The sequence below is a fragment of the Scomber japonicus genome, chromosome 1 (genome assembly GCF_027409825.1).
Source record: "Scomber japonicus isolate fScoJap1 chromosome 1, fScoJap1.pri, whole genome shotgun sequence".
Classification (NCBI taxonomy): Eukaryota; Metazoa; Chordata; class Actinopteri; order Scombriformes; family Scombridae; genus Scomber; species Scomber japonicus.
In genome coordinates, this window is record NC_070578.1 from 18411037 (window position 1) to 18436885 (window position 25849).

Here is a 25849-nt window from a genome sequence, read left to right on the forward strand (position 1 = left end):
ACCAGAGACAGAGCAAACATTTTAACCACCTTTCTTTCATTTACTCAGTTTCTGTTGAAATTCCTGTATCATTTCCTCTCTCTAACCATTATTCTTTACTGGACATTTTTTCTCCCTGATTGAAAACATTTCTTTATTTTCTTTTCAAATTGTTGTATGAGTGCACACAAGAACATGCAGACAAACAACACTGACACAGCAGGGTGATTACGATGGAAGAAAGAGGTTTACACTGAGAAGGGGAAATATCTAAAACATTTGGGAAAAGTCTACATCAGAAGAGAACAGAGAGTACTGCTCATGGACCCATGGCAGACAAAAAAGACAGTCTTGCCCTCTATGTTATAAAAGCTTCATAAACACACTCCTAAGGTAACTTTACCTTCAGTAAATTCAACACAAGTTCCAATCCAGTGAAAACAGCAGAGAGGAAAACTGGATTATTTTAAACTACAGTTTTGTGCATTAGTGCACAGTTAGAGTTAGCTTTGAGCAGGAGCTGGAGGATGAGGAAAGTGATGTTTCTCTGTCAAATTATTTAGATACCGTTGTCAAGTAAGTGCAGCAAAACAACATAATACAACACAATAACTAACTTAGCACATGGTTATTATTGTAACCATGACAATTAAGGTCCTCTTATCTCTTCTTATCTTATTTGAACCCAAACCTGAGCAAGTCGGTTCTGTGCCTAAACCTATAGTGTGAACCATAATGTTGTCTCATCACACAATATTTCTTTTCTTTTTTGTGTATTTCTTTTTTTTATTGAAGTGAGGAAGGGCACAGCTCAAATAAGCTTTATCATATGTGTCATTCCTGCTTAAATTGCTCATTCACTAACTTCCATACAATCACATTCAGTTGTCATCAAAGGTATTATATTATCCTCACCCACCCAATGATATGCACACAATATATCTATTTTCAACAGTGATTTGTAATGTTATTCAAAGGCACAGACAGCTCTGATTGGTGCATTGACTAATGTTGTATTTAGAGTCTCTATCTATTCCTGCACTTGTTAAATTCAGACAATACTTTCAATGGAACTGGACTTGGAAACGGAAAGCAATACAGCAAACATTTTAGTTCATTACTCTTGAGCAATTAGTCAAGTTGAAGAGAGTTGTGAGAGTGTTTGCTTGACCGTGTGTAAGACATGATGGTGTATCAGCAAGCCAACAAAGCTCGAACCAGGACTCTGAAGCAGCTAAATGGAATTCAGTTTATAGCTGTGATTTTCCCTCGGTGGCATGTCAAACTGTCTCTTTGTGGTTATTTTTTTTGTTGTTGATCATACTGTGTGATGAGGAATTCATTACATTTTCAAGTAATTTGCTCAACATTGTTAACAGTGATGTCAGGTTCAAATCGTGGTCTAGGGCCACATTTCACTGAAGCAGAGGTACAGTAACTAAAATGTTTTATCATGCTCAGAGGAGGCCTCTATTCACATCAGCCAATTCTCACCCATCTGGCATGATGCTAACATATTCCCTCGCTTTAACCTCATCAACGGAGAGCACAAATAATCCGCTGTGTGTGAAGACAAAGTTTGATTCTCTACTGTTTTCTGACTTCAAAGTTTTTGTTTTCAAAAAGGCTTAAATATTAAAAGTAGTATATTTTTATGAATGTTTGGGGACTGTTGAATACAGTATGGTGGGAGTATTTAAATGTCAAGTTTTCTTATGTAGGCAGCCAGTGTTGTGGATGATTGCAACATTTAATTCTGTAGTTGCTACTCGTGTGTGTGAGTGTCCACACATGTATGAGTGAGTAGGTGTTTTTCTGTTATTGTGTGAGGCTATCTTAAAAAGACACCTTGTTAATAACAGTGTGTTAATGGATTTTTCTGTGTTTACTATACTCATCATAAGTGTGCAAAATTTAATAAGGGACATCTGTGTCCAACAAACTCACAGAAATAGCTGCACATGTATGTCCAACATCTCCTGCCTATATTTGCCCACAGAAACAGAGCCAGTTTAAAAACACCAGTCTTTTCTGTACTTGTGGAAAAAACTCAGAGCTGAAGGAAGTGTTCTCACATTTAAGCCGACTTTATCTTTACTTCCATGAAGTGAGCAGACTAATGTCTCCAGTGGACATACCTTAAAACTGCTTATGGAAAAATGGAAAGCCATCCAGGAGTTTGTCTCTCTTTGGGTAAGTAGTTCCCTAAAAATTCTCATATCAGCCAATGAGTCAGCATGCTTTGCATATTTTGGGCCCTGTGGCCAATTGTAGCACAGCACCTGACCTGACTTTGAATACATAATGAGTTTTATTTCCAACAGCAGACCACAAGGTTGCTATATAGCAACTGAAAATGAGTCATGATAGATGATTGACAGCTGGCAGCTGACAAATTAACATCAGAAGGATTTTTCACACTAAAGCACACCTAAAATCACAGTTTCCTCTCATGCTTTCATTTTTTTCTAAGTCAAGAGTGGAAAGAATCTACCTTGATCTCATGATCCTTTCTTGCTGTCTCCTTCGCCCTCTGTCAGCACAAAGTTCATATCATGAAACTGACTTTGTAGGTAAAGAGGGAATGTTTATGTTTCAATAGAATTTCAATTTCAGTGACACTGTGGCCAATCTCCTTGGAAAAGTAAAATTGGAAAAAATGGGTGGGATAATCAGCAGCAATTCCTCAGTGCTTGTTTGCTGTTTGTATAACTTATTTAATGTGTGTTTGTTTTTTGTTTTTTGTGCTGTGCAAAAGACATTTTCCAAATAAGAATGACTTCTCCTTCCAAGGGGTTGCCTTTGATGTGTGATTAACTAGTTTAGTAATTCACCAGATAAACTTGAGAGAGTGGCGGCCATAAAAAGTGATAGAGACTCAGTGTTGTGCATTAATGGACAGGAACATTTTGTTTGACAGACCATTAAAACCTGCAAGCTGCAGGTCACATGACACATGGATACAGCCGAAGATGTCAGTAGGCTACTTTTTGGTAGACTTGCTAACTTGTCTACTTGTACTGTAACACAGAATCTGACTCAGCTCAGTCATGGCTCTGTTGTCTGTTCTCCAGAAGCCACATTTACAACAGTTCAAAGTTATTTGCTGACAGTTTTCATATTTTACAAGCATAAATACACATTTGCAGATGTGGTAAGATATGCTTATTTTTTCTGACAATGTTGTGATCTTAAAGGTCAACATCATGTAATATTTATGCGTCATCTGACAAAAGAAACAAACAAATACAGTTTGTAAATGACAACAGCTGCACAGTGAATCTGGCTCTATTTAAATATAGTGTAGTGATCACAGAGAGCAAGAAGGGACAGAACAGAGGTTTAACGGGCTGTCACTCTCTCTCTCTCTCTCTCACACACACACACATTAACCACTAATGCAAAAAACTTTTGCTGTGTATGTGTGAAGACAAAGTCAGTAACACATGAAATGCATCATTAAAAAGATGGATCGAAATGCAGACAAGTCCTGTGTACATTAACCGTAAGGAGCTCATTTGTGAAGAAGCAAAAACACAGCTGTTATTTAAAAATGAGTATGTTTAAATAAAGCAGTAACTCTGTTATTATGTAATCAATTAAAAAAACTCCCCAAAAATAAGTAAATGTTAAAATGCTATTTATTCGAGACAGAGTAAAATATAGACTTATCACTGGCTGACCTCCCTCCAAAATATGACTCTGCATAAATATTCATGCAAACATCACTTCTAGTTAGTCAGATTTTAAGAACCAAACTTAATGATTCCTTCAGTATATAAGTGATTTTCGAGTTTCTGGATTGCTTTTCTATCCTCACAGAAATGTGAAGGGGTGTCACCCAACACAAGACGTTCACCAGCTCTGTTTATAACATCTGTCTTGGAAATATCGAAGAGCAAACTGCTCAATGCCGCTGTACAATAAGCAGAGTCTTCAATTGTGACTTCCAGCTGAAAAGTGTCCAAGGTAACCTTTTTTTGGATAAATACTCATGAGATAGCATCACAACTGCAGCAAGTGCTGTCTATGACATAGCATTATAATGGTATATGATCTTACAGCCAGTACACATCAGCTAGCAGTAAACATGTATTCAATGAGACAAACTTTCACTTTACTGCTCTCACTCACATCAAGAACTGTGTGTGTATGCATGATCTCATTTCCTGTTCCTTGTTTTGGGTGATGGGCAATTGAGGGCCAATTCTCTCTCTCTCTCTCTCTCTCTCTCTCTCTCTCTCTCTCTCTCTCTCTCTCTCTCTCTCCCTTTATCTCTTTGTTTCAACTATTCCCTGTGCTCACGTATATAGAAACAAAAGCATGCATTCAAATGTCAGAGAAGCGGGAGAAGAGAAGGGAAAATGGCAGGGTGCTGATGACAGGAGTGAGACATGAAAAGAGAGTGCAAAGACAAAGGAGAAGAGGGCAAGAGAAATGATAAAAGGGTCAAGACAAACTCAGGATAAACAAGTGTTGTTAAACGAAATAAAGGAGCCAACAGCACAGACTATTTAATAAGGTGCAGGGAACTGATGAAAAGGGAAAAAATGGGATGGATGGATGGCTGGATGGATGGCTGGATGGATGGATGGATGAATGGATGGATAGATAGATAGATAGATAGATAGATAGATAGATAGATAGATAGATAGATAGATAGATAGATAGAAATGTTTAGCCTTGGTTCTGTTATCTATCAGTGTTACATGTTAGACACTGTGTGCGTAGGATCTGACTGGCTGAGTCATTTTTAAGGTCTGAACGCCTGAATCACTGTAACACTGACTAATGTTGAACCGTTGTCATGTTAAAAGCTGAGCTAATTTCTTATTGCAGCAATTGTCACAGCCTGAGAAACTCAGTCATTTCACCCTTTTCAGTCTTTTGTGTGTTCATCCTTTTGTTATTTTTAGGACCAGAATACATTGACTACTCTAAATGGCCTTTAAGTAAGTCTTTTACTCACCAGTAACATAAAAAAGACTTATTTACTTTCCAAGGTGCTGAGATTGGTGCCTTTCAGCCCTGCTTCTTTGTTTTAGGACAAAACATCCTGGCACACTTTTAAGACACCATCTGTGCCCTCTTACCTTGTGCTAAAATATGCTATGTCAGTTAGTAATCCCCTAAGGACATGTTTTAGGACATATAAAAATGCTCCGCTTTGAATAATAATTTGTTTCTGATGCTGTTTTTATTCTACAAAAAAGTTGAGTACATGAGGTTTCCAGTTTTCACATCATTCCTGACTATGACTGGCTGTCAAATTATATTGTGATTAGTGATGTCACAAAATTATGCTTGGACATAAGTATCTTCAACTAAGACTGGAGTGGTGGGGCTCACTAAAGTAACCTGTGTCTGCCATTGCTTAGTAGTGCTGCAAAGACAAAAGAAGATGCAAACGAAAGCAAAATAATGCAATCCTTTATATCCTTCAAAAATGGGGAATTTAAGCCTGACAAGACACATGAATCTGGCCCGTCCAGCTCCGGATTGGTAAGGACACTGAAGGATTACTGCTGCAACAGAAGGATGGCAATCAATCAAACTAGGATGAGTAAGCACTTGGAGGAGGGGGAAGTCTCATATCAGTCATGTGTTATACATCCAAAAAACAATTCAGCAGAAAAATGCACATTTTTTCAGTTACTTTTTTTTTTTTTTTTAGTTGCTACTGCTGCCACTGTCTTTATTTATATCTTCCCTTCAAACCTTCAGTTGCAGCACAATAAATTGCCAAATGCATGATTACTGTCAGCTTAGTTATAATGGTGTCCACACACACACACACACTCTCTCTCTCTCTCTCTCTCTCTCTCTCTCTCTCTCTCTCTCTCTCTCTCTCTCTCTCTCTCTCTCTCTCTCTCTCTCTCTGTTTTGCGCATTGAGTTGAGCCACATTTCTGAACCTCATATTCATGAATGTGTATTATATTATTAGCATGCTAATCTCGCTAGTAAAGCTAATCGTTAATTAGCCACCATGCTAGGTACACTGATAGCAAAAAAAAAAATGTTTTTTTTTCTCAGAAATAATTTTAAACATTTCAAATTTATATTTTTTTTATGTTCTATGAGAAAATACTTTATCTCAAAACTTTTTTTAATCTCAAATATTATTATTTTTTGCTATTGTTATGAACTTTTTCTCTCAAATATTTTTTTTCCTCTCATGAAATGCTTTTTTGCTATCAGTGTGATAACTTTTTCTCTCAAACATTTATTTTCTCACATGTAATAAAGACCCAAATCTAACTCCATAGAGTGCCCTCTACAGATTGAAACCTGGCTTTAATGTTATATTCCTAAAGCAAACTAATCTTAATGTAGCTAATTCTCTATATTTTAGTATCAGACATAATGACTTATGATGCAGCATAGATTATTTTAAATGCATGCAAATGTGTTACACTTCATTTAACACTAACAATAAAACATTATGATGAGGTATGCTGCATTATAGATGCATCCATATGAACTTCACTTTACTTAAAGCATACATTGATAACTTATGATCCTTCATGGAGTATTATAGCATCATATGAGTCCTTATAACAGTTGATTGTTGAGGTGTGTGTATAGAGGGGTATAAGCAGTCGTATTATAAGCCCCATCAGTCAGCCTGTTGTTTATAACCAGTCAAGAGCACTCATAAGACCCTTGGATTCATAAGTCATTATAAGCTAGATTTATAGTTATTCATAACTGTTGATATAGTGCATCATAAAGCATTATGTGTGTTTATGAGTGTAGTCATAATGCATTATGATTGATTATGATGAGCATTATAATTCACTATGAATGCGCTCATAATGCACTATAGATGTAGTCTTCATAGAAGGTGTTACTAAATAATTATATATTATATATTTTTTTATTTGTTGTTGTTGTTTTTTGCTTTGTTAGTAATTACTGGCTACTAATTAAATCATTGCAGTTTAATTTACTGAAACTGTAGAAGAGATGTTGAGACAAGGTCAGGCATGGAGACACAGAGGCTGAAGCAGGTACAGAGACAGATATGGTTGCACACTGGGTGAAGAACTCCAGTCACCAGCACTAATGCAGTGACAATAATAATCATCATGACAATAATAATAATCATTATAATCATAGTAATTGTGTATCATTATTATTCAACAGAAATAGTATCTAATATTTCTAATAGAAGAAAAATGTTGATCTCTGAGTTTCATCTGCTTGGTTTGTGGTGCTACTGAGTGCTACTGCCAGATGGCAGCTGGATGGTTTAAATAAACTACAGTGCCCATGTTCATAGTAACATGACATGACACCAAGTGCAAGTGGTGTGGCTGACAGATGTGGTATTTACTTTTAATCAGTTCATTGTTGGTTTTGTTCTTTTGATGTAATTTATTGACAACAGGGGAATAATAGATTGTCACCACACTTATCATTTAACTGAAGTCATTTCTAGGAGAAAGGGCTGTTTGACCCTGTCTAGAAATGACGATTACTGTATGTACAAATAACATGGATTTTTAAATGTGAAGAAACATGTTGTGCCTCATGCTTCAAGTCACTGCAGACTGTTGTTCTGTATTAAACCAAGACCACTATCTTTCCCTAACCATAACCAAGTGCTGCCAGTTTCTAAACATAAGTTTAGTTTATGTTTCTTCGAGCAAGTGCTGTACTGCAGACAGATATTTTGGTAACTGAATGTTTAATTTATACATTTAGGATCAACATTTTTGTTTTAACATGTCAAATGCATGAATTTCTCTTGAAAATTGATTTCAGCCAGCATTATATTTATGTTGCAATTTAATTATATATGAATGTCATTTTCCAGAAGACAGGGTTGTGCTGTTGCCATGTCATGAAAACTACTGGACTTTTGGATACAATTTTGGCAATGAAAAACAAAAAGAAAGGAGGAAATTCAAGGCAGCCCAGCAAGGGCATTGGTCAGTAACTGCAGACTAGAGACAGTGTTTGAGGGTCTGGCTGTTGCTGGACAACAGGGAAGTTAACCCCATCAAATGCAGCGTTTGTTAAGTTTAAGTTGTACTAGCTTGAAATGGTCTTCTTCCAACTAGATATGTGACGATGTGTGTTTGTGATGAGGATGTCATACTGCTAGGGTCTTGCACTCCTGAAATCACTGCATATGTGTTTGATACTTTTAATACATCTAGCTGTGTGTGTGTGTGTGTGTGTGTGTGTGTGTGTGTGTGTGTGTGTGTGTGTGTGTGTGTGTGTGTGTCGTGTGTGTGTGTGTGTGAGTGACAGAGAGAGAGAGAGAGAGAGAGAGAGAGAGAGAGAGAGAGAGAGAGAGAGAGAGAGAGAGAGAGAGAGAGAGAGAGAGAGAGAGAGAGAGAGAGAGAGAGAGAGAGAGAGAGAGAGAGAGAGAGAGAGAGAGTTTGTGGGAGTACAAATGCATTGATGTAAACGTAAAATATGTGCACTTGCACGTGTGTGTGAAGGTGCCCTTCCCTCAGGCTTGTGGTTATATGTGACCATAGAAGCTTTTAATGTTCACAACTTGTCAGAAATCCTTCAGTTAACACACTGACACACACACACACACACACACACACAGGCATGTAGAGGACGCAAGTCATGGTCTTCTAAACAAAACCTGACCAGGGGAGGGCATGGAAAGAGTGAGAGGGTGGAGAGGAAATGGAGGAGAAGGGAGGTGGGGTCTCCTAATTCTCGTTTCCTCTCTCTAATCCTCCCCTTCTCTCCTTTTCTCTCCTTCTCTCTCTCACTGTCTCTCAGAAGCATAGAGAATCAGTTTTAATGGTTTGTCAAATAATGCTTTTCTCACCCCACAGTGGATTGGTGATGCAGTGTTTGTGTTAGCTGTGTGCGCGCCTATCTCTCTCCCTCTCGCTGTGTGTGTGTGTGCGTGTGTGTGTGTGTGTGTGTTTTAAAGGGAAGCTTGCCCTACTTTAGCCCAGTGGTTTTCTCTGTTGATATTGCCCATAGCGCCGGATTATACGCTTTTCAATGTGGTCAAACACATTCACACTCGCAAAACAATACACGCAGACTCTCCACACACACACACACATACACACACACACACACACACACACACACACACACACACAGAAAACAATGCAAGCACACACATATTTTACACCCAACCCAGAGAACAAATGTATGTGCATAGGTAGTGTAGCAGTGCACTTCCATGCAGATTCAGACCACATGAATATATGCAAACATATACACGCACTCACACATACTCACCTACACACATGTCCAGACACACTGAGTCATAGTGTACATTACATACTGTATATGTTACCGCTCTCACTAGTATCATTTTAATTGCCACTGGCATTGCCTCTGTTGTCTGTTTCTCTCTGTCTCAGTGTGTACATGTGTGTCTTGGCTAATGACAAGGTAGTGCAGCTTCTTACCTTATTTTTCAAAGCGTGTGTGTGTGTGGGTTAGGTTTGTACCTTTATCAAAGGTTAAAAGTTTCTTATGTCAATACCTGCATTTCACACTCAGTGAGTCATGTTCTCCATGGGTTGTTTTGCACACAGTGTTTGGCTTCGCTAGTTTTGTGTGATTGTGTATGTGAGCACTTGTAACTTTAAAGCCTGTGTGTGTGTTGTGTGTGTGTGTGTGTGTGTGTGTGTGTGTGTGTGTGTGTGTGTGTGTGTGTGTGTGTGTGTGTGTGTGTGTGTGTGTGTGTGTGTGTGTGTGTGTGTGTGTGTGTGTGTGTGTGTGTGCGTGTGTGTGCGTGTGTGTGTATTGTCTATTTTGGTCTCAAGGCTATTATGACCAATGTCTGCATGAGGGTATGAGTATGAAATTGATGTAGTAGTGTGTGTGTGTGTGTGTGTGTGTGTGTGTGTGTGTGTGTGTGTGTGTGTGTAGAGTCAAGGTTGAAGCACCTTACAGTCTGTCTGTGTGTATGTGTGTGTGTGTGTGTGTGTAAGTGTGTGATGGATATAGCAATATATTTCAAGCACAGCAGGTATGTGTGCTTTATGTGTGGCATTAGTGTGAGTGTGTGCTTGTGTGCAACAGTAATGGTTGTTCACCCTGTAAGCACTTGATGGATGGCTTCTTGGCCTGACTGCACTGTTGTACAAAATGAGAGAGATGGAGAGCATGGCGGCTATCGAAAAACAGAGAGAGAGAGAAAAAGAGAGACTGATATGAAAGATACAAGGTTAGATTATGTATATGTGTCTTGTCTATCTTTGTATGTGGTCTATAAATTGAAAACTCTTTCTGTTCAGTTAAATAAGTTAACTGTTTATGTTTCAAATCAGTCAACTCTGGCATTGACAGTTTCAAGGACCTTACATTTGTGCATGCCATATTTAATTAATTCATTCAGTATTCACTTATTGACAATTGAAAGGTCCTAGAAGGCCATCAGAGTCAAACTAGCCTTGAGATTAAAAAGACATACGTCTACATGTAATGGTGATAGAATGTGCAAATAACATCTTAATGAGTTTGAAGGCTTATCAGACACCTGAATAGTGCACAACAGTTTATTATATGAGACAGAATTTTACAGTTCTGGAAAGTTATCACAACAAAAATCATGATATCCTCTTTCTTTGTTGATGAATTGCACTGTTCATGTTAGAGAGGGTTGTGGATTTGCATTGTGTTGCTGCAAAACTATTTTTAATTTGCCGGAGCCCTCTGCATCCCCCTTATTCCCATCAGCTCTGCTTTTTTTTTTCGCATATTGCTAATATAAGTCTGAAGTAAGCCTTACACTGAATTTGAAAAGGTGTTTTTTAAATATATATATATTTTTTTTAACAATCTTTCATTTTTTAGTACTTGATTCCTCAGTTTGGTCACTGCTGCAATATCAACTATAAGAGATCTTGGCAATTTTTCTGTGCACACCATGGGAGATGCAGCTCCATAATCCTGATTATTTAATCAAAATCTTTCTTTCTTTTTTGTGTTTTGTTGTTGTTGTTCCTTTTTTGTTTTTCAAATGACTAAACTTATTTGCCAAGAGCCCCTATGTTTGGCACATATCCATAACTTACATTCACAACTTTTAGGTTTTTTGTTTTTGTTCCAAGTGTCCCACATTACTAATGGAAAAGAGCCAATGTCAGGCTTCTGGCCAGTTTTCATTTTTAGTTTTCTACCACTGTTCTGTGCATCAGGGATTTGTGAATATATAGTATTTTGTGTTTGAGGGGGAGAGACTCTCAGATTTCATTTAGTTACTGAAAATCTAATCCTGCTTCTTCAGCCAAGCAGATTTACATTATTCTGACATTGTATTATAATGTGGAAACATGAATTGTGCACAAACCTTTTTGCTCAAACTGTTTTGTGAGCATTTTTGTCTTGAAAAATTCTGAGATGAGGACGATATGAATAAATACTGTACGTGCCTTGTGGATGATGAATGAGAGGGTTGTTTTCCAATCGTGCATTAATGGTTGCCCACAATGACAAAATAGATACAAGAGTGAAATAAGGAAATGGCGTAAATGCATTTAAAGCATTTTTTTCTTCTCTTAACTGTCTTCAAGGGTCATGATATTAAATGGTTTTGAAAGAGACACAAAATTCAATGCATACTGTGAGCCTCCTGTCCTCCTGACAAGTATATTTAACCTTTACATTGATGTGTGCTGTTATGAAGAAATCAGCTAGTACTAGATGCATGTTATGTAACGTAGTTCTTTGTGCCAGCACAACATTATATGAGGTTCAGGAGGTGGTAGGTGTTTGATTAAATTTATTTTTCGATAGACTTGAAAACAAAAACAGGTTTGTGTGTGAGACAGAGAGAGAGAGAAAGAGAGTACTTTAGTCTGAAGGACTCACAGTCCTGGCTAACAGCCAAGTGTCATGGATACCCACAAACCCTTGCTGATGCTGCTGCTAGGCAGACTGGGCTTTTCTAAAGTGCAGTTAAACCTATGATGCCAGTTTTGAGGGTTTTGGAGTGATTTCCATGACTCAAACGCCTCAATAGACGCTGGTTGTTTGGTGAACAAACATTGAGGTGACTTTCACACCTTTACTTTAGTTAAAAAAAAGATACATTTTAGCTTTTAGTTCAGGTCTGATTCATGTTCACACTCTCTTCTAGCTTCTTCTGTGTATATGAAGTCATACAAACTAACAAGTGAAATATTTATTGGACAATTTTGATCATGTCAACCTGCTTCATGGTGCTATAATATGCTGGTGACGGACATGCAGCATTTTACTGCTTCTCGTGCGTTTATTTTCTCGGGTGTCATAAAAAGTTCACAAATAACTTTGATGAGGTGTCTGGTACGGTTATATACAAAGGGATGGCTTCTGTGTGTTTCCTTGGTTTCATTCACTTTTCATTGAGGAACTGCTAAAATGAACAGAGTAGAGCACAAGCACATCACTGCCTTTTTATACTCCATTTCCACTTTTTGTTGATCAGATAAACACAGATAGCTTTAATATCACTTCCTTGACAGTTCATGGTCAGCAGATGGATTTAATAGCAGTCTAGCATTTAAATTCATGCTTGAATTATACATACACTCTCATGTGGTCTTTTGGTTTGTTCATTTTGTTTTCACAACCCAAACAAACTGCACCAGAGTCTTGGAAATGAGCTAAGACTTCCTTTTTCAGGTCGTCTTGGTGGTCTTGGTAAGTCCAAACAAAACAAACAAACACACCAGAGTTTGATTGAAGCAAACCAAGCATATTTGTGCTTTTATCACATGGGATCACAACTTGATTATCTCAACCTGAGATCCCCTTTCACTAAAGCATCATCTTGTGATAGCCGACTTAAAGCAACTAGCTACCCATGTCAGGACCCGGATTTACAGTTACAAAAGCACTGCTCCATAACCCAGTGAGATGTAGCTTGATGCCAGCTGCCTAATCACAGTATCCTGCTGCCCTGCTCCTGTTCCTTACCCCAGCTTTGACAAATTGGTCCCTCTGGGATTTTATAGTGGTTTTTGTACCTATTGTGGCCTAATATTATGGTGGCTTTTCTCAAAAATTGCAAAGCGCTTTGCATTTTTAATGTAGGCTATTTTTGCAGTATAATCATAACAGCTGGTGAAAATTGCAAGTCAGAAGGAAAAAACAAAAACAAAAAACACATACTGAGGCAGCATTTATTTCAGTCAAAAGGAATTAAAAAAAACAGTTAAATGAAAACTTTGGAACATTTTTCAATATTTTGAAGCATATGGTTAGATTTAAAAGATCACCATTTCTTTTCTTGTTAAGGCTTATGATGAATGGAAGTATAACAATACTGGTTTAATGAAACAAGGAATATCCTAATCTCTTTGTTTGTGTAGCGCCAAATAAAACTCACATCAAAATAAAGCTCATTGTCCCTTTAATCATCCCCCATTTCCTTCTTCTTAACAGCTTGGCTCAGGAATTGTTGATAAATTGTTTCATTGGAAAACTAAAGAAAAACATACTACAGTTAATGTATGTATCATTTGTGATACAAATAGGTGTAAAACAGTGTCATGTATACAATTTCTCTGTTGATTTGGTCATGTCGTGGGAAATTTGCCATTGCACAAATGTTCGGATCGATGTGGATTGATTATGCCAATCAAGCTACATATTCTTGTGCTTCTCTTTTGTCTCACACCTTTACATGAGCACGATCGCACACATGCTTTTGTAGACAATCCCGCTCTGGAAGATAGACATTTTGACAGATACTGTGTGAGGAGGGGGTGTAGTGGGGGGCTCCTGGTTTAAATATAAAGGGGTTGCATAGCAGGGTGCTGCGTGAGGACACCAGAGAGTCAGCGGGACTCTTACCCTCTTATCATACACATCAAATGCCACCCACTTCCAACGTGCCCTTGAGCAAGGCACTCAACTCCTCACAACATTGCAGCAGTGCTGCCACATAGATCTGTGAGATCATCTGTATCTCTTCTACTTCCTGTGTTTTTTGGCTGGCTGTGTGTGTGTGCGTATGTGTGTATCACGTTATGTGTCTCAGTGGGTAGCATACGGTCCCAGAGGCAGAAGAACTATAATTCCTCCTCAGAATAAGATTTGTCTATTAGTGATCTGTTTTTGTGCAGATCTGCTCAGACCGGTGAAATCAAAACTCTTCTCTTCTCTTCTGCATTAAGCATACCAATAACACTTTTGAAGTCAGACTACATACGTGTTAGCTTAAAAAAGTGTTAGGTTAAAAAAAAGTTAGCTTAAGGCTACTGTAGCTAGCCTTGGGTAGACTATCAAATTGTTCTATAGCCAGGGGTCTACAATTAAGCTAGAGAACTCATTATCCATACAAATGAATATTGTTTCAACTTGCTGCACAAAATTAGTGGTTAGAACATTTAACATATTAATGTCTTCATATTGTTGCTGTTGGGTTAAAACCTAATATCTACAACTGACTTCACAAACTTCGCAGTTGTAAGTTATTTAAAAAAAATAATCATCCAGTGTGTGAAAGTTGGAATTACACGTATTTCACATGACTACAGTAATATGTATTAAGTGTTAACACACAGAGAAACTAAAAAAGAAAGAAAAAAACATATGTTGCCTCAGGCCTTCCTCTTCATGTACCGCAGAAACACATGCAGAGAAACGAAGCACTGGGTGTTTTGTTAATTCCTGTCTGGCTTCAACCGCCCCCCCGACAAAAACAAAACATCCCCAATGCCAAAGATTTTTACCACCTCTGGCGCGCAGGTGGTTGAGTGGTTAGAGCGCATGCCATGTACGCAGCCGGCCCCGGCTTGAATCTCGGCCGGAGGTCCTTTGCTGCCTGTCACCCCCCCCCCCCCCCCCCCCCCATGTTTCCTGTCTGTCTATTGCTAAATAAAGGCGTCTATACTGAAAAAAATCTTTAAAGACCGTGTATAGTGAATTCAGACATTTTCTTCTAAACACATTAAATAGGTCATAAATGTATTTCTAAAAAAGGTGTAAAAAGCATTTCAACCATTTAAATTTGAATTGTGGAGCTTGGCTTCAAAGACTGTTTCAAGATTTCTGTGTTCAGGATTTAGTGGGCGGGTCTGAAAATCAGGCATAAACCGCCCCTGCTGCTGTAGAGGTATAAATACATTCAGCGCACACTACTACTACTACTACAGTCTACAGTTAGCCAATTAGCTGAGTTAGCCGCTGTGCTAGCCGCTGAGCTAGCAGCAGAAAGCTCTCAGACATAGCGTCCATGTTTCGGGTAGAGGTGGTGACTTTGATTGACAGGTGACACTTGGTAGGGGGCGGGGTTTCAGCGAACTTGGCGTTTGGGAGCAGAGAAAGATGCTGATTTTTACACAACTTTTAAGCCTAATTTCATATATTTGGCGATCATTCAAATTTTGCAGGGTTGTTAACAACACACTTTTCCATTGTATGTCAAACTCAGAACACATATTTATTCTTACTTTACACTGACTTTAAAAAAAAAAAAGATTATTAGCACCCCTTTGTATAACACACCATTCACCAACATGCTGTCTACAGTTCAACAACACTGATGTGTTCTCATCCTGTTTGCTGACAGTTCTCTTTCCCTGTCTTTTAATGTTAGTCAGATCTTCCACACATAAAATTAGGTTGGATATTGTTTTCAAGATTTCTTCTATGCCTCCCTGCCTTTCTTTTTCTCTTCGTCTCTTTCTTCATCTCTGTCTTCTCCAAGACAAGCACATGTTATCTATCCATTTACTTTGATAGACTAGTGTTCCACCAGATAGACTTAAAAAATGGATTACACTCCCAGATAGACGATTTGAAACAAATAGTTTCAGCCAGGGATATACATCTACTGTGCAAGTGTGACGTGTATCTAGTGTTGGCAAAAAGACACCAAATGCTCTGCAAAAGTATTATGAAGAAAAAATTCGTCTTATGGGTTTTTATTGGTCTCATCTCTGGTTTGTGTGTGACAGATTGTTTTTCTAGATGTCTGAGCAAGTAGATATATACAAGGAACCAAATATATAAATTGGTGTTTTATCTAAAAAACGTCAACTTTTCTGCTTTTTTGTTAGTGAGAAAGAAGTTCTTATTTTACAGTGAGCAGCATTGTTGTTTTACATTTTACAAATAGAGTTTGTATGGGTTTTATAGTTCTTATTGTGTGGACATTTAGTCATGTATGTATATAAATATTAAACTAAAATATTGCAATGGTAGCACACTTTGGTGACAATGTATTGATTTTCAGAAAATTCTGAATATTTCACTTTTGGGAAAATCAGGGAATATTATAATTAAGTCAATCAGAGTATGACTTACACAAACCAACTGAGGTATTTAGTTATCTTTGTGGTAGAAAATTATATATTTTTGTAGAAAAAGATATGTGTACTATGTTTTGAGAATGCCTTGCCTTAGTCATTGTATTTTAATGTAGGTAGTGGAAAGCCAGTATACGGACAGAAATGATTATATGATTTGCGGAAGAGAACAGCAACGTATATTTATCCCGCTGTCCCAGTGGTATACGGGAGTCTTCCGCATATCTCCAGACCCTCCCTGTCCCCTCCGACACTCAGTCCCACAGCATGCACTCCTAATTGTACTGGGGTGCAAATAGCATACAAATAGAACACTTTGCTATATATACCAGAGTACAAATAGCATCCACTTCTAATTGTACTGGGGTGCAAATAGCATTCATTGATATTTGCACCAGGGGTGCAAATAGCCTTTGCCTATATTTTTTCACTTCATTTAGGCCTCACATTCTACACTCATGAGTTTCCCATCACAACCATCTATTGCTCCTTCAGAGCAGTCAGAGGTCAAATGCTCCAGTCAAACACATTATAATAGTCAGTGAATAAGTCTCTTGTTCACTTGTCCTGTCCAGATTTCCCCTGCTGGTATGTGGATTTCAACTGACAAACGGCTGTTCACAAGCACTCTGGTACATGTGAGGTGTTCACATCCCCACGCTGCCAGCATCACTCTTGATTTAGCTTTGTTACAGTGTGATTGATACTGGTTGTCACTGCCATCGCCAGAAAAAAGTGAGAACCTTAGAAAAAATGCTTTGATATACATTCAGTCAGTACTGTTCAATATAAGCATAAATCCTTAAAGAGGAGAGAAGAGGGGCTAACATATAAACATCAATAGTTCAATACCACATTAATTTAGATACAGTTGCATAATTACAGTGTCATAAATAAATGAGACCACCAACAAGACAACAAGCCTCTACAAGCTCTGATGGTGGATCTTTTCATGTGTTTGCACAGGTTTGATTTAAGAGGCCACCTGGGATGTTTTATGGAAAGACTAAGAAGAACACATTTATGTTGTACACCAAAGAAAAAAGCAAAAGCCCCCAAGCTTATTCAGGCAGCCAATTCAAGTCCACCTCTACAGTAACATGGTATACTCCTCAACTACAACATATATCAGACGCACTCTGTTAATGGCTCTGTACTTAAACTGTCAGCACTCTACTCAGTCTTTTGCTATGCATGCACATAGCTCACCTGAGAGCTACTGTATGCTGCCACATTTGCAGCTCTTTGCATTTTAGCATCTACTTACCGGCTCTGAGTCTACCTGTCTCTACAGGCGAAGAGGGTATTGTCACTTCCCACTCCCAGCTTGATGCTTCCTTGTTGGGAGTGATGAGTTCAGAGCCTGGACGCCAAACATCAGTGCTGTACATATTTGACATTTACATATAATTTATTCCATGTGAGTTAAGTGCGCTGCAGACAGATGTCTCTACCAACTCTAAAAGCTGAATTTTCTGCTTGGTGGACCAACTGTAAGTGAAATTTAGCAGAATACTGCAAGGACATCTTAAAGGTCAGCAGGCTCACATCATGTGGTATACATTTACATTAATATTAAAGTGGTCAAAACAACTTAAACTGAAACTATTGGATGGGGAGTGGTAAAGCAAAAATATGTGGCAATGAACTTTGATTCTGATGTAGTGAGAATATCCACATGTACACATGCTACATGTTGATGAGCAGTGGCACTTTGTTCTTGGTCTGTGATAGTTGAGATGGAAAAAGACCTGGATCTCGAATAGCTTTTCTTAGCAAACCATACCATTTTTCACCCAAAATACTAACAACTTTCTTTGCACAAACTCATTTGAATTAAAACTCCATCTGTTTGTGCCTCTTCTTTCACTTTTGTGCCATCATAGTGCTAGCTTTAAAAGGCTGTTACTGGCTTATTTAATACATGGTTGAAATATGTTTGTAGCCAGACTGTAGGGACAATATTAGTCCTGACTGAGTTTACAGTATGTATCACGGTTTTATAATACATTATCATGCTTTTCACAAAGACAACTACTAAAACAATGAGTACATTCTCTTAAAAACATCAAATGCAGAAGCAAATATTGGATGTTAATAATGCTGATTTATCTGTTTCCATAAGCTTTTTTTCACACCATTTGTATTTTCCTGGTTTTCCTGAATATACTTAATATTGATGAGTGTGTAGTCAGGTTAGAGCTTGTCAGCGGTCATGCTTGGGCTGCAGCCATATTTGGCGTTGTTGAGCTCCATGACACAGTTATCCTCTCAACTGTTAGAGGGTCATTGATTCCAAGATGAGAATGTCAATTTGGAAGTATTCCCATTTCTGTCTGTCACTTTGTTCATGGAAATCTTATCCTCTGCTTTAATAAGATTTGCTGGTTCTCCCTCATCATTTGGTAAAAAGAAAAAAGGAAATGCACCCAATTGAACTCTTTCAAGTGACCGACTTGTTTAAACTTGTGCCAATGCTTTTCCCCAGGTTTGATCTGTGGAAGAGTGGTCATGTGGTGATAATGAAAATAACACTGATGCTATTTCCCAGTACCATGTTATGCCTCATTACTGTACTACCATCCAATTTAAACAGTAGTCATAGCTTTATGAGTCTGTCAACATCAAACATGCCGACAGTCTGATAGACTGACAGGTAGAGCGAGAGATAGACAGGCAGATAGAGATGAGCAGGCAGACAGATGGACGAAGCAGCAGAAAGGCACACAGGCAAGCTGGCTGGTTGGTCGGTTGACTGTAAAGACCGGCTGGCTGGAGTGGCTCAGTGGCTGTCTGATTACATAAGCTGGATGACTGGTTGGACAGTTGACCGACTGGATAAACGATCACATATTTTAAGCCAGGCTCACTTATTTTGTATAAATGTCAAACTGCTGTAGGATCAGCGTGTTGGCCTGATTAGGAGGGAGTTTGCGATGGAGAGAGCAGAAGAAGAGAGAGGAGGGAGAGAGAGAGAGAGAGAGAGAGAGAGAGAGAGAGAGAGAGAGAGAGAGAGAGAGAGAGAGAGAGAGAGAGAGAGAGAGAGAGAGAGAGAGAGAGAGAGAGAGAGAGAGGAAGAGAGAGAGAGAGAGAGAGAGAGAGAGAGAGAGAGAGAGAGAGAGAGAGAGAGAGAGAGAGAGAGAGAGAGAGAGAGAGAGAGAGAGAGAGAGAGAGAGAGAGAGAAACAGGGCCAGAAAGGGATATAGAACCATGTCTGTCCATCAGTACAGTGACAGCTAGATGATAACTGATCATTACCTGACTGACTCATCTGTCTCCTGGTCAATCCTCCATTTGAGACACAAATCACAGCACCATTTTATACTCAGACACCGACAGACAGAGAACGGGATGATTACTCTCGTGTTTGGGTTTGGGTGGAGTGTTTTTCTCGAAGTGTTTTGCACTGCTTATGGTGTTTTATAACATGTTATGTGTGTATGCATGGAATATTGTAATGGGACATGTTTTTTCAATCAATACATCATTTATTAATGAGCTTGTTTGAGCTAAAGCTTCATCTAGGTCATACCAGAGCTCTCTAAAAGCCATTCACAGACAGTTTTACCTCTGCAACTTTCAGTGGCAGCCTGGGTAACACCACAGTGTGCCTTTGATCAATAGAAATCACATACAAGTCAACCCAGTGTCAGAAATTAACCTTGGTCCAGAGCAAAAATGCTTCTGAAAGTTCATGAAATTAAAAAGGGGCAAAGCATGCTCCCAATAATTACTTGTACCTTTTTCACATTGTTAACATTTCATTTGTTGAGTGCTGAAATATTAATGTGAGAATGCAACGGCTGTCCCCTGTGGGCCACAAAGGTGATTTATTACAACCCAGTCTCACAGCAAAATGTATCAAAGCTACCAAGGTGCAAGGTGCAAAACTTAGCCATCTCACAATTTGGGCTCATGAATTGTGAAATGGCTACATTTTTTCTATAGGACTGCGTTCACGTCACGTGACATTCAAGTTTTTGTCTGCTAAAACAATTAAATGGCTACCATGGTAAAATGTAATAATTTAAGATAGTTTTTGCATTAAAATGTATTTTGATGAAATTTCTAGAGAGAAATAAGCATTTTGTTTTCACAATCTCTGTTCAGTGAATGTATATGATGTCTAGTATATCACTTATTACCAAGTAGTTTTCAAGTGCGCCACAAAATTGTAGGAATACAACATTTTGCTTGGCCACGTGCTCGGCCACACACTGTAATATTAATTCACCAACCTTCTTGTGGTTATTATTTTTCTGTGAATATTGTAAGATGAGAAGAGATTTAGAAGAGCAGTTATATTGGTGACAGGCAGATGAGCTTACATTTAACAAGTGATTTGAGATCTGTGTGTGTTTCAACTGGACGTGCTCATTTTAATGAATAGATTCATTTATAATTCCTGTGTATCTTATAACTTCACTGATATCTCATGTTTTGTGCATCATAACCACTTTTTCATCAGCTGTCATTATTGGGAGGAATAAAGAAAAAAAACTGGACGACTGGGGGAATCCCGAGTGACGTCATGCGCTCCCATAAGGAAACCCCTATGCCCCGCTGCCGCCTCTCACTCACACACCTTTTATTTTTTAAACATTTCATTGACAAAAAACAAGAGTTTTGGTTACAGGAAGTACGTCACTTGCCTTCGTCTCCTTCATCTCCAGACACACGAGCGACCCCACGAGTGTCTACAGTAAACGACATCCTGCAACCAAACTACCATCCCAAAAGGCAATTTCTAGAATATTACCAAAAATATCCGAAATAGAGCAACATCTGCACTTTTTCTTATAGATTATCTATACACAGGGTGATTACTAGTTCGGCTGTACCAGATATTTGATATATTCAGTAGAAATATAATTTCCTAACCTCTGACCAGGCAATTCCTGCTGTCTGGTTGACAAATAATAGAAGATTCACAGAAAATGCAGTTTACAGCCCCAACATAGACAATGTCACTCTACTCAATCCCATGTAATCCACAGCAGCATGGTCTCAATACACTTTACAATTAAAGAGAATACATACACAACATACAATAAGCCATTCAAATCATACAAACTGACACCAATACAGATAATACAAATTTAGACTAATTCATACATTAAATCTGAAAACACAGATAAACAAGCAGTCTAATTAAGGGAAATGTAGACTGAACTACAACTATGCTGAACAAGATTAGGTTTTCAATAAAACACTTTTAGAAACACAGGGCAATATTTTGTTCAGCTTTCACTCTTGGTTCCAGGTGTCCCTGCCTGTCTGGAATTGAAATGAAATATACCTGAGAGCACCAACTATTAAGGAATGGATAATTTTGGGTAACTGAATTTTCTACCTCAAGGGGAAATATACAAGCTATGTTTGAGGAGTAAAAGTGGTCATCAACAAGCACAGATGTGAATATTGCACAGTTAAAAGAACAATTGAATCTCTGTTTCCTCTATGCTCTCCAGTGAAAAACAATAGCACAGAATTGTACATGGATTAATCTTTATTTACTGAAAAAGCATTAAATAGCCACACAAGTAATACAGAAGCAGCTGAAATCAGCACATCTTGACTGATTGTTATTATATTACCTACTTAAATAGGCATTGGTGAATATAAGTTAACCATAATGAAAATACAATATACTAATAACAAAAATATTATCATGCAGTACCATCTACTGGTATGTAATAACATAACATTCAATTAGCCTAGCCATGGATGTGGATGTCCAACTCAGACAAGAGCAAAAAACCCAAATACCTCAAAAGCTATTAAAGGGTAAATGCAACAAAAACATGTGAGGCACCACACTGCTGTTGCTAAGTCAAGTAGAAATATGATTTAATCCACTAAAAAGCATAACCTGTGTCCTCACTTTTCCCCTCTCCTCTCACCGCTAACCTCACCTGCTCTGTCCTTTCGCCATTTCCTCTCTCTCCTCTCTTCCCTCCATCTATCTTTCTGTTTTTCGGGCTTCGTATGCTCCTGTCATCTGTTCTTGTCTGTCCTCAGTGTCCTTGCTTTGAGGCCAGAGAATAAAAATTATTCATTTTCCACCATTCTGTGTTTTCACTGTCGTCTGTGTGTCTCAGTGGTTAAATGGCTTTTTTTTGTCCATCTACCTTTCTTCCTCTTTCTCTAACCTTTTCTTCATATTTGCCTTTCATCTCACTTCCTTTCTCACCTTTTTTTAGGTGCCATGAATCCCACTAAAGCCTGCCCACATGCTGACCTATCAAATGATGACATATCAATTTGTATAAAATGACTGCCAGTAATACAGAAACCAAACTTATTGTTGTCCCTGCTTTGATTATATTCACGGCTGAATCCTGTGTTAATGCATGTGTCTCATTTCCTTTTTATATTTCCCTCTAGTCTTTTTCCCTTTGATTTCTTATCTCTCTTCACCCTTCATTGTAGCATACTTTTGTGTGTAGTGAACCAAAGTAAATTGATTGAGTCCAAACTTGCACTCCAATCATTGTTCTCATTATTTGGATATATCAGAGCTATTTAACTCTGCATGTCAGTTTGCTCTCTTTCAAGGACACTCAAAAGCAAATGGTGATGTCACCAAATGCTTATTAATATCCTCCTCCACTTGATATAATAGTAGCACAATAACAATGCAAATATAGAGCATGTTAAGAACAAAAAACAGGAATATAGCAATTCGGAAAGTAGAAAAAAGATACAAAAGCTAAAAAGATAAGTTTAAGCATTACTTTTGGCACTGCATGTTCAAGTTGAGTGAGTATGTACATGTACTCCCTCCAGTGGATTCATCTGACTTAGATAGTGTTCAGAGCAACATTAGCTCTGGGTGGAAGAACAAAGCTATCTCATTCATTTGAATGGGGGCTGTGTGTTGAAGTAGTGGGGGTCCCACCGCAGAAGTCTCGGCAAAAACGTTGGACTAGATTCAACTTTTGCTGCAATGCAACGTCATCCGGCATTGTGCCGAGTGCACATTCCTGGTGGATTACATTGTCATGTGAATGCTGTATTTGAAATTTTACCTTGTGATTATTGCAACAACAGATTAAACAATGTGATACCACTGTTATAATTTAATTTTAAAATCCTCTCTGTGACTATTACAAACAGCTGCACAGAGTTTTGGCATCTGATAAGCCTTTTAAATACATTAATCTGTAGCTCCAACTCGAACCTTGATTGTATTTCATTCTCACTGGTGCCTTAAACAAAACGCCCACACCAACATTGCTCCTTGCACTGTTTAAGACAAGGCTGATTTTGGTCTGAATGCAGCATTTAAACCCACTTCAGACCTAACACTCAGATGAGTTGAAACTTAAAACTAGTTGCAATGTGCCAGTCTGCAAAACCTTCCATTTCACACCAATGCGGGTGTATCGTCCCCATAGTAGTCCAGACCGTCCAGGCTTTCTGATACGTTGCTGAAACAGGTGGCATGTCTTACGTTCTAAAACCAACCACTGGCAGCCTCAGTTGAGCTGAGATGGGCCACCTCCTTCTAACTAGCTGAGCTCCATGTTGGCAAGGATTGGAAAATTGATCGACGGGGAAAAGTAGAGCTTTACCCTTAAGACACTTAAGATACTTCAAGTGCTTCATCTGGGGCAGCAACTTGCTTTCAACCCAGATGTAGCAATCCACCATTTCAGGCAGAGCACCATGAACACCTCTGATCCATTCAGCTCATTCAGTTCTGTGTTATATATTCCCTCAGAAATCTCCCGTCTCTCCTCCCCAAATTGTTTAACCATGACCTCTCAATTAAGTCTCAAGAGGGTGTTTCAATTCAACAGCCAGTTTAATCAAGGGCTCACCTGGCTGTATCAGACACGTATGTTGGTCTGACAGTTTTAGTGTAAATTCCTAAATGGTGGCAACAGTTTCTGCTATTGTTGTATATTTCAGGGTATGTGGTCCCACAACATGGTTGGATGTCATGAATAGTGGCTCTTGTGTACTGTAGCTCAGTGGTGTATGTTTTAGAGAATGGAAAAATCACTTCTTTAACTCTCTTTTCCGTCAATGATGGAGACAGTAGGAGTCAGGAAGACACAAAAGAAAAGGTCCTGAAGGGACCCCATCCCAGACCAGCAGGGATGTTTATGACATCTGGGCTTGTGGTATTAACCAAAAAACCATCAGTGACCAAAATTGTACTTAACTGCCAGATACTTCATGTTTACAGGTTTGATGCTGCCTCATTGTTTGTTTCTGTTTTACAGGTTGTCGGGGTTCATGCTGCCCTCTCCTATAGTCAGCAGTGGATCTATATTGGCTTTGTGGTTTACCACAGACTTTGCTGTCAGTGCGCAGGGCTTCAAAGCTGTATATGAAGGTAAGACAATATAAGAGTGTATTTGTATGAATGCTGGTCAAATTTACCTGAAAACTGCTTGAACTTTTTTTTTTTTTACTGTAAAGATAACCTTTACAAAATAAGTACCACATTATACCAGATAAAGATAATTTCATTTATGATGGTGACTGTTACTGACGCTGGCATTATTTGAATGTATCGAATGACGCGATGGTTGCGGTTGATTGGAGTGATTTCCATGACATCGGTAGTTATATTGATTTGTGATTATATATTTCAAGATATCTATCGTATTATTGCCTCTTTTTTTTTTGATCATCAATTTCTCAAGATGAACCATCTGGTGTTTGTCTGGGATCATAAATTAGAAAGAAGTAGGTTGTTGATGGACTCTCAATCTGTGTGTCAATCTATAGCACTGAGAAATCAGGGGGCGAACTCTTCCGTCGATCAAAAAGTTGAATAAGCAGCGATATACGTGCACTCAGGGTGAAACTGTATGGCTGAGCTCCGATTTATGAGAATAACTATTCATGTTAATGGTTCTGTGTGGGCAACTCCTGGCTCACAGCCCAGAGTTGCTGTCTTGGTCATCCCCTTCCATCAGTGTGAACTACTGTAATGTTTACATTATATATGTATACAGATCCTGTAGTCATGAATTCATGTGTCCTGTATTCTTATTTCTACACTGAAATGTGCTTGTTCACATCTGTGCTTGTTGTGTTGACTTCCTTCTTTGCTATGTGTTGTTTTGCTGTGTGTCCTGCGTGTGTGTTACAGTATTAACGAGGTATACAAGACTGTTCCATGTCTGCGTGCCGTTTGGGAAGTGACACAATGTGTAGCCTGACCTTTTGAAGACAAACACACACACACACACACACACACACACACACACACACACACACACACACATACAGAGAGAGAGAGAGAGAGTGACTGTTCCATTACGCTTGTATAACAGTTCATCTATGAATCATGAACTGTAAATATCAAAGACAAACTCAAGAGAACAGATATACACACTTACCCCCCTGTGTGTTTGTGTGTGTGTGCGTGCGTGCGTGCGTGCGTGCGTGCGTGTGTGTGTGTGCTCGCCCGTGTTATTCTATTTTTGCAAAACATTTTGTGTTGGTGTGTGTGTGTGTGTGTTTGTATATTCCTGGATGTGTGCATTTCTGTATGTTGTATGCAAACCTAACAGCTATTAAACCATTTTCCAGGAAGTACTTTATCTTTATTTTTTCTTTTCATTGTTCCGTTTCACATCTTTAGGGACCACCTAGTGTGTCTGTTGC

The 25849-nt window shown here is 38.5% G+C and overlaps 1 protein-coding gene across 1 annotated transcript in view; it reads left to right on the forward strand.

Moving 5' to 3' along the window:
- Positions 1-25849, forward strand: part of LOC128357768 (CUB and sushi domain-containing protein 1-like) — a gene marked incomplete at its 5' end in the record, with an annotated part of 321638 nt that overhangs the window by 16282 nt on the left and 279507 nt on the right. Inside the window, one exon of the mRNA XM_053318176.1 lies at positions 24454-24566. Coding sequence (XP_053174151.1) covers positions 24454-24566 — 113 coding nt within the window. The remainder of the gene's footprint in view (positions 1-24453; positions 24567-25849) is intronic.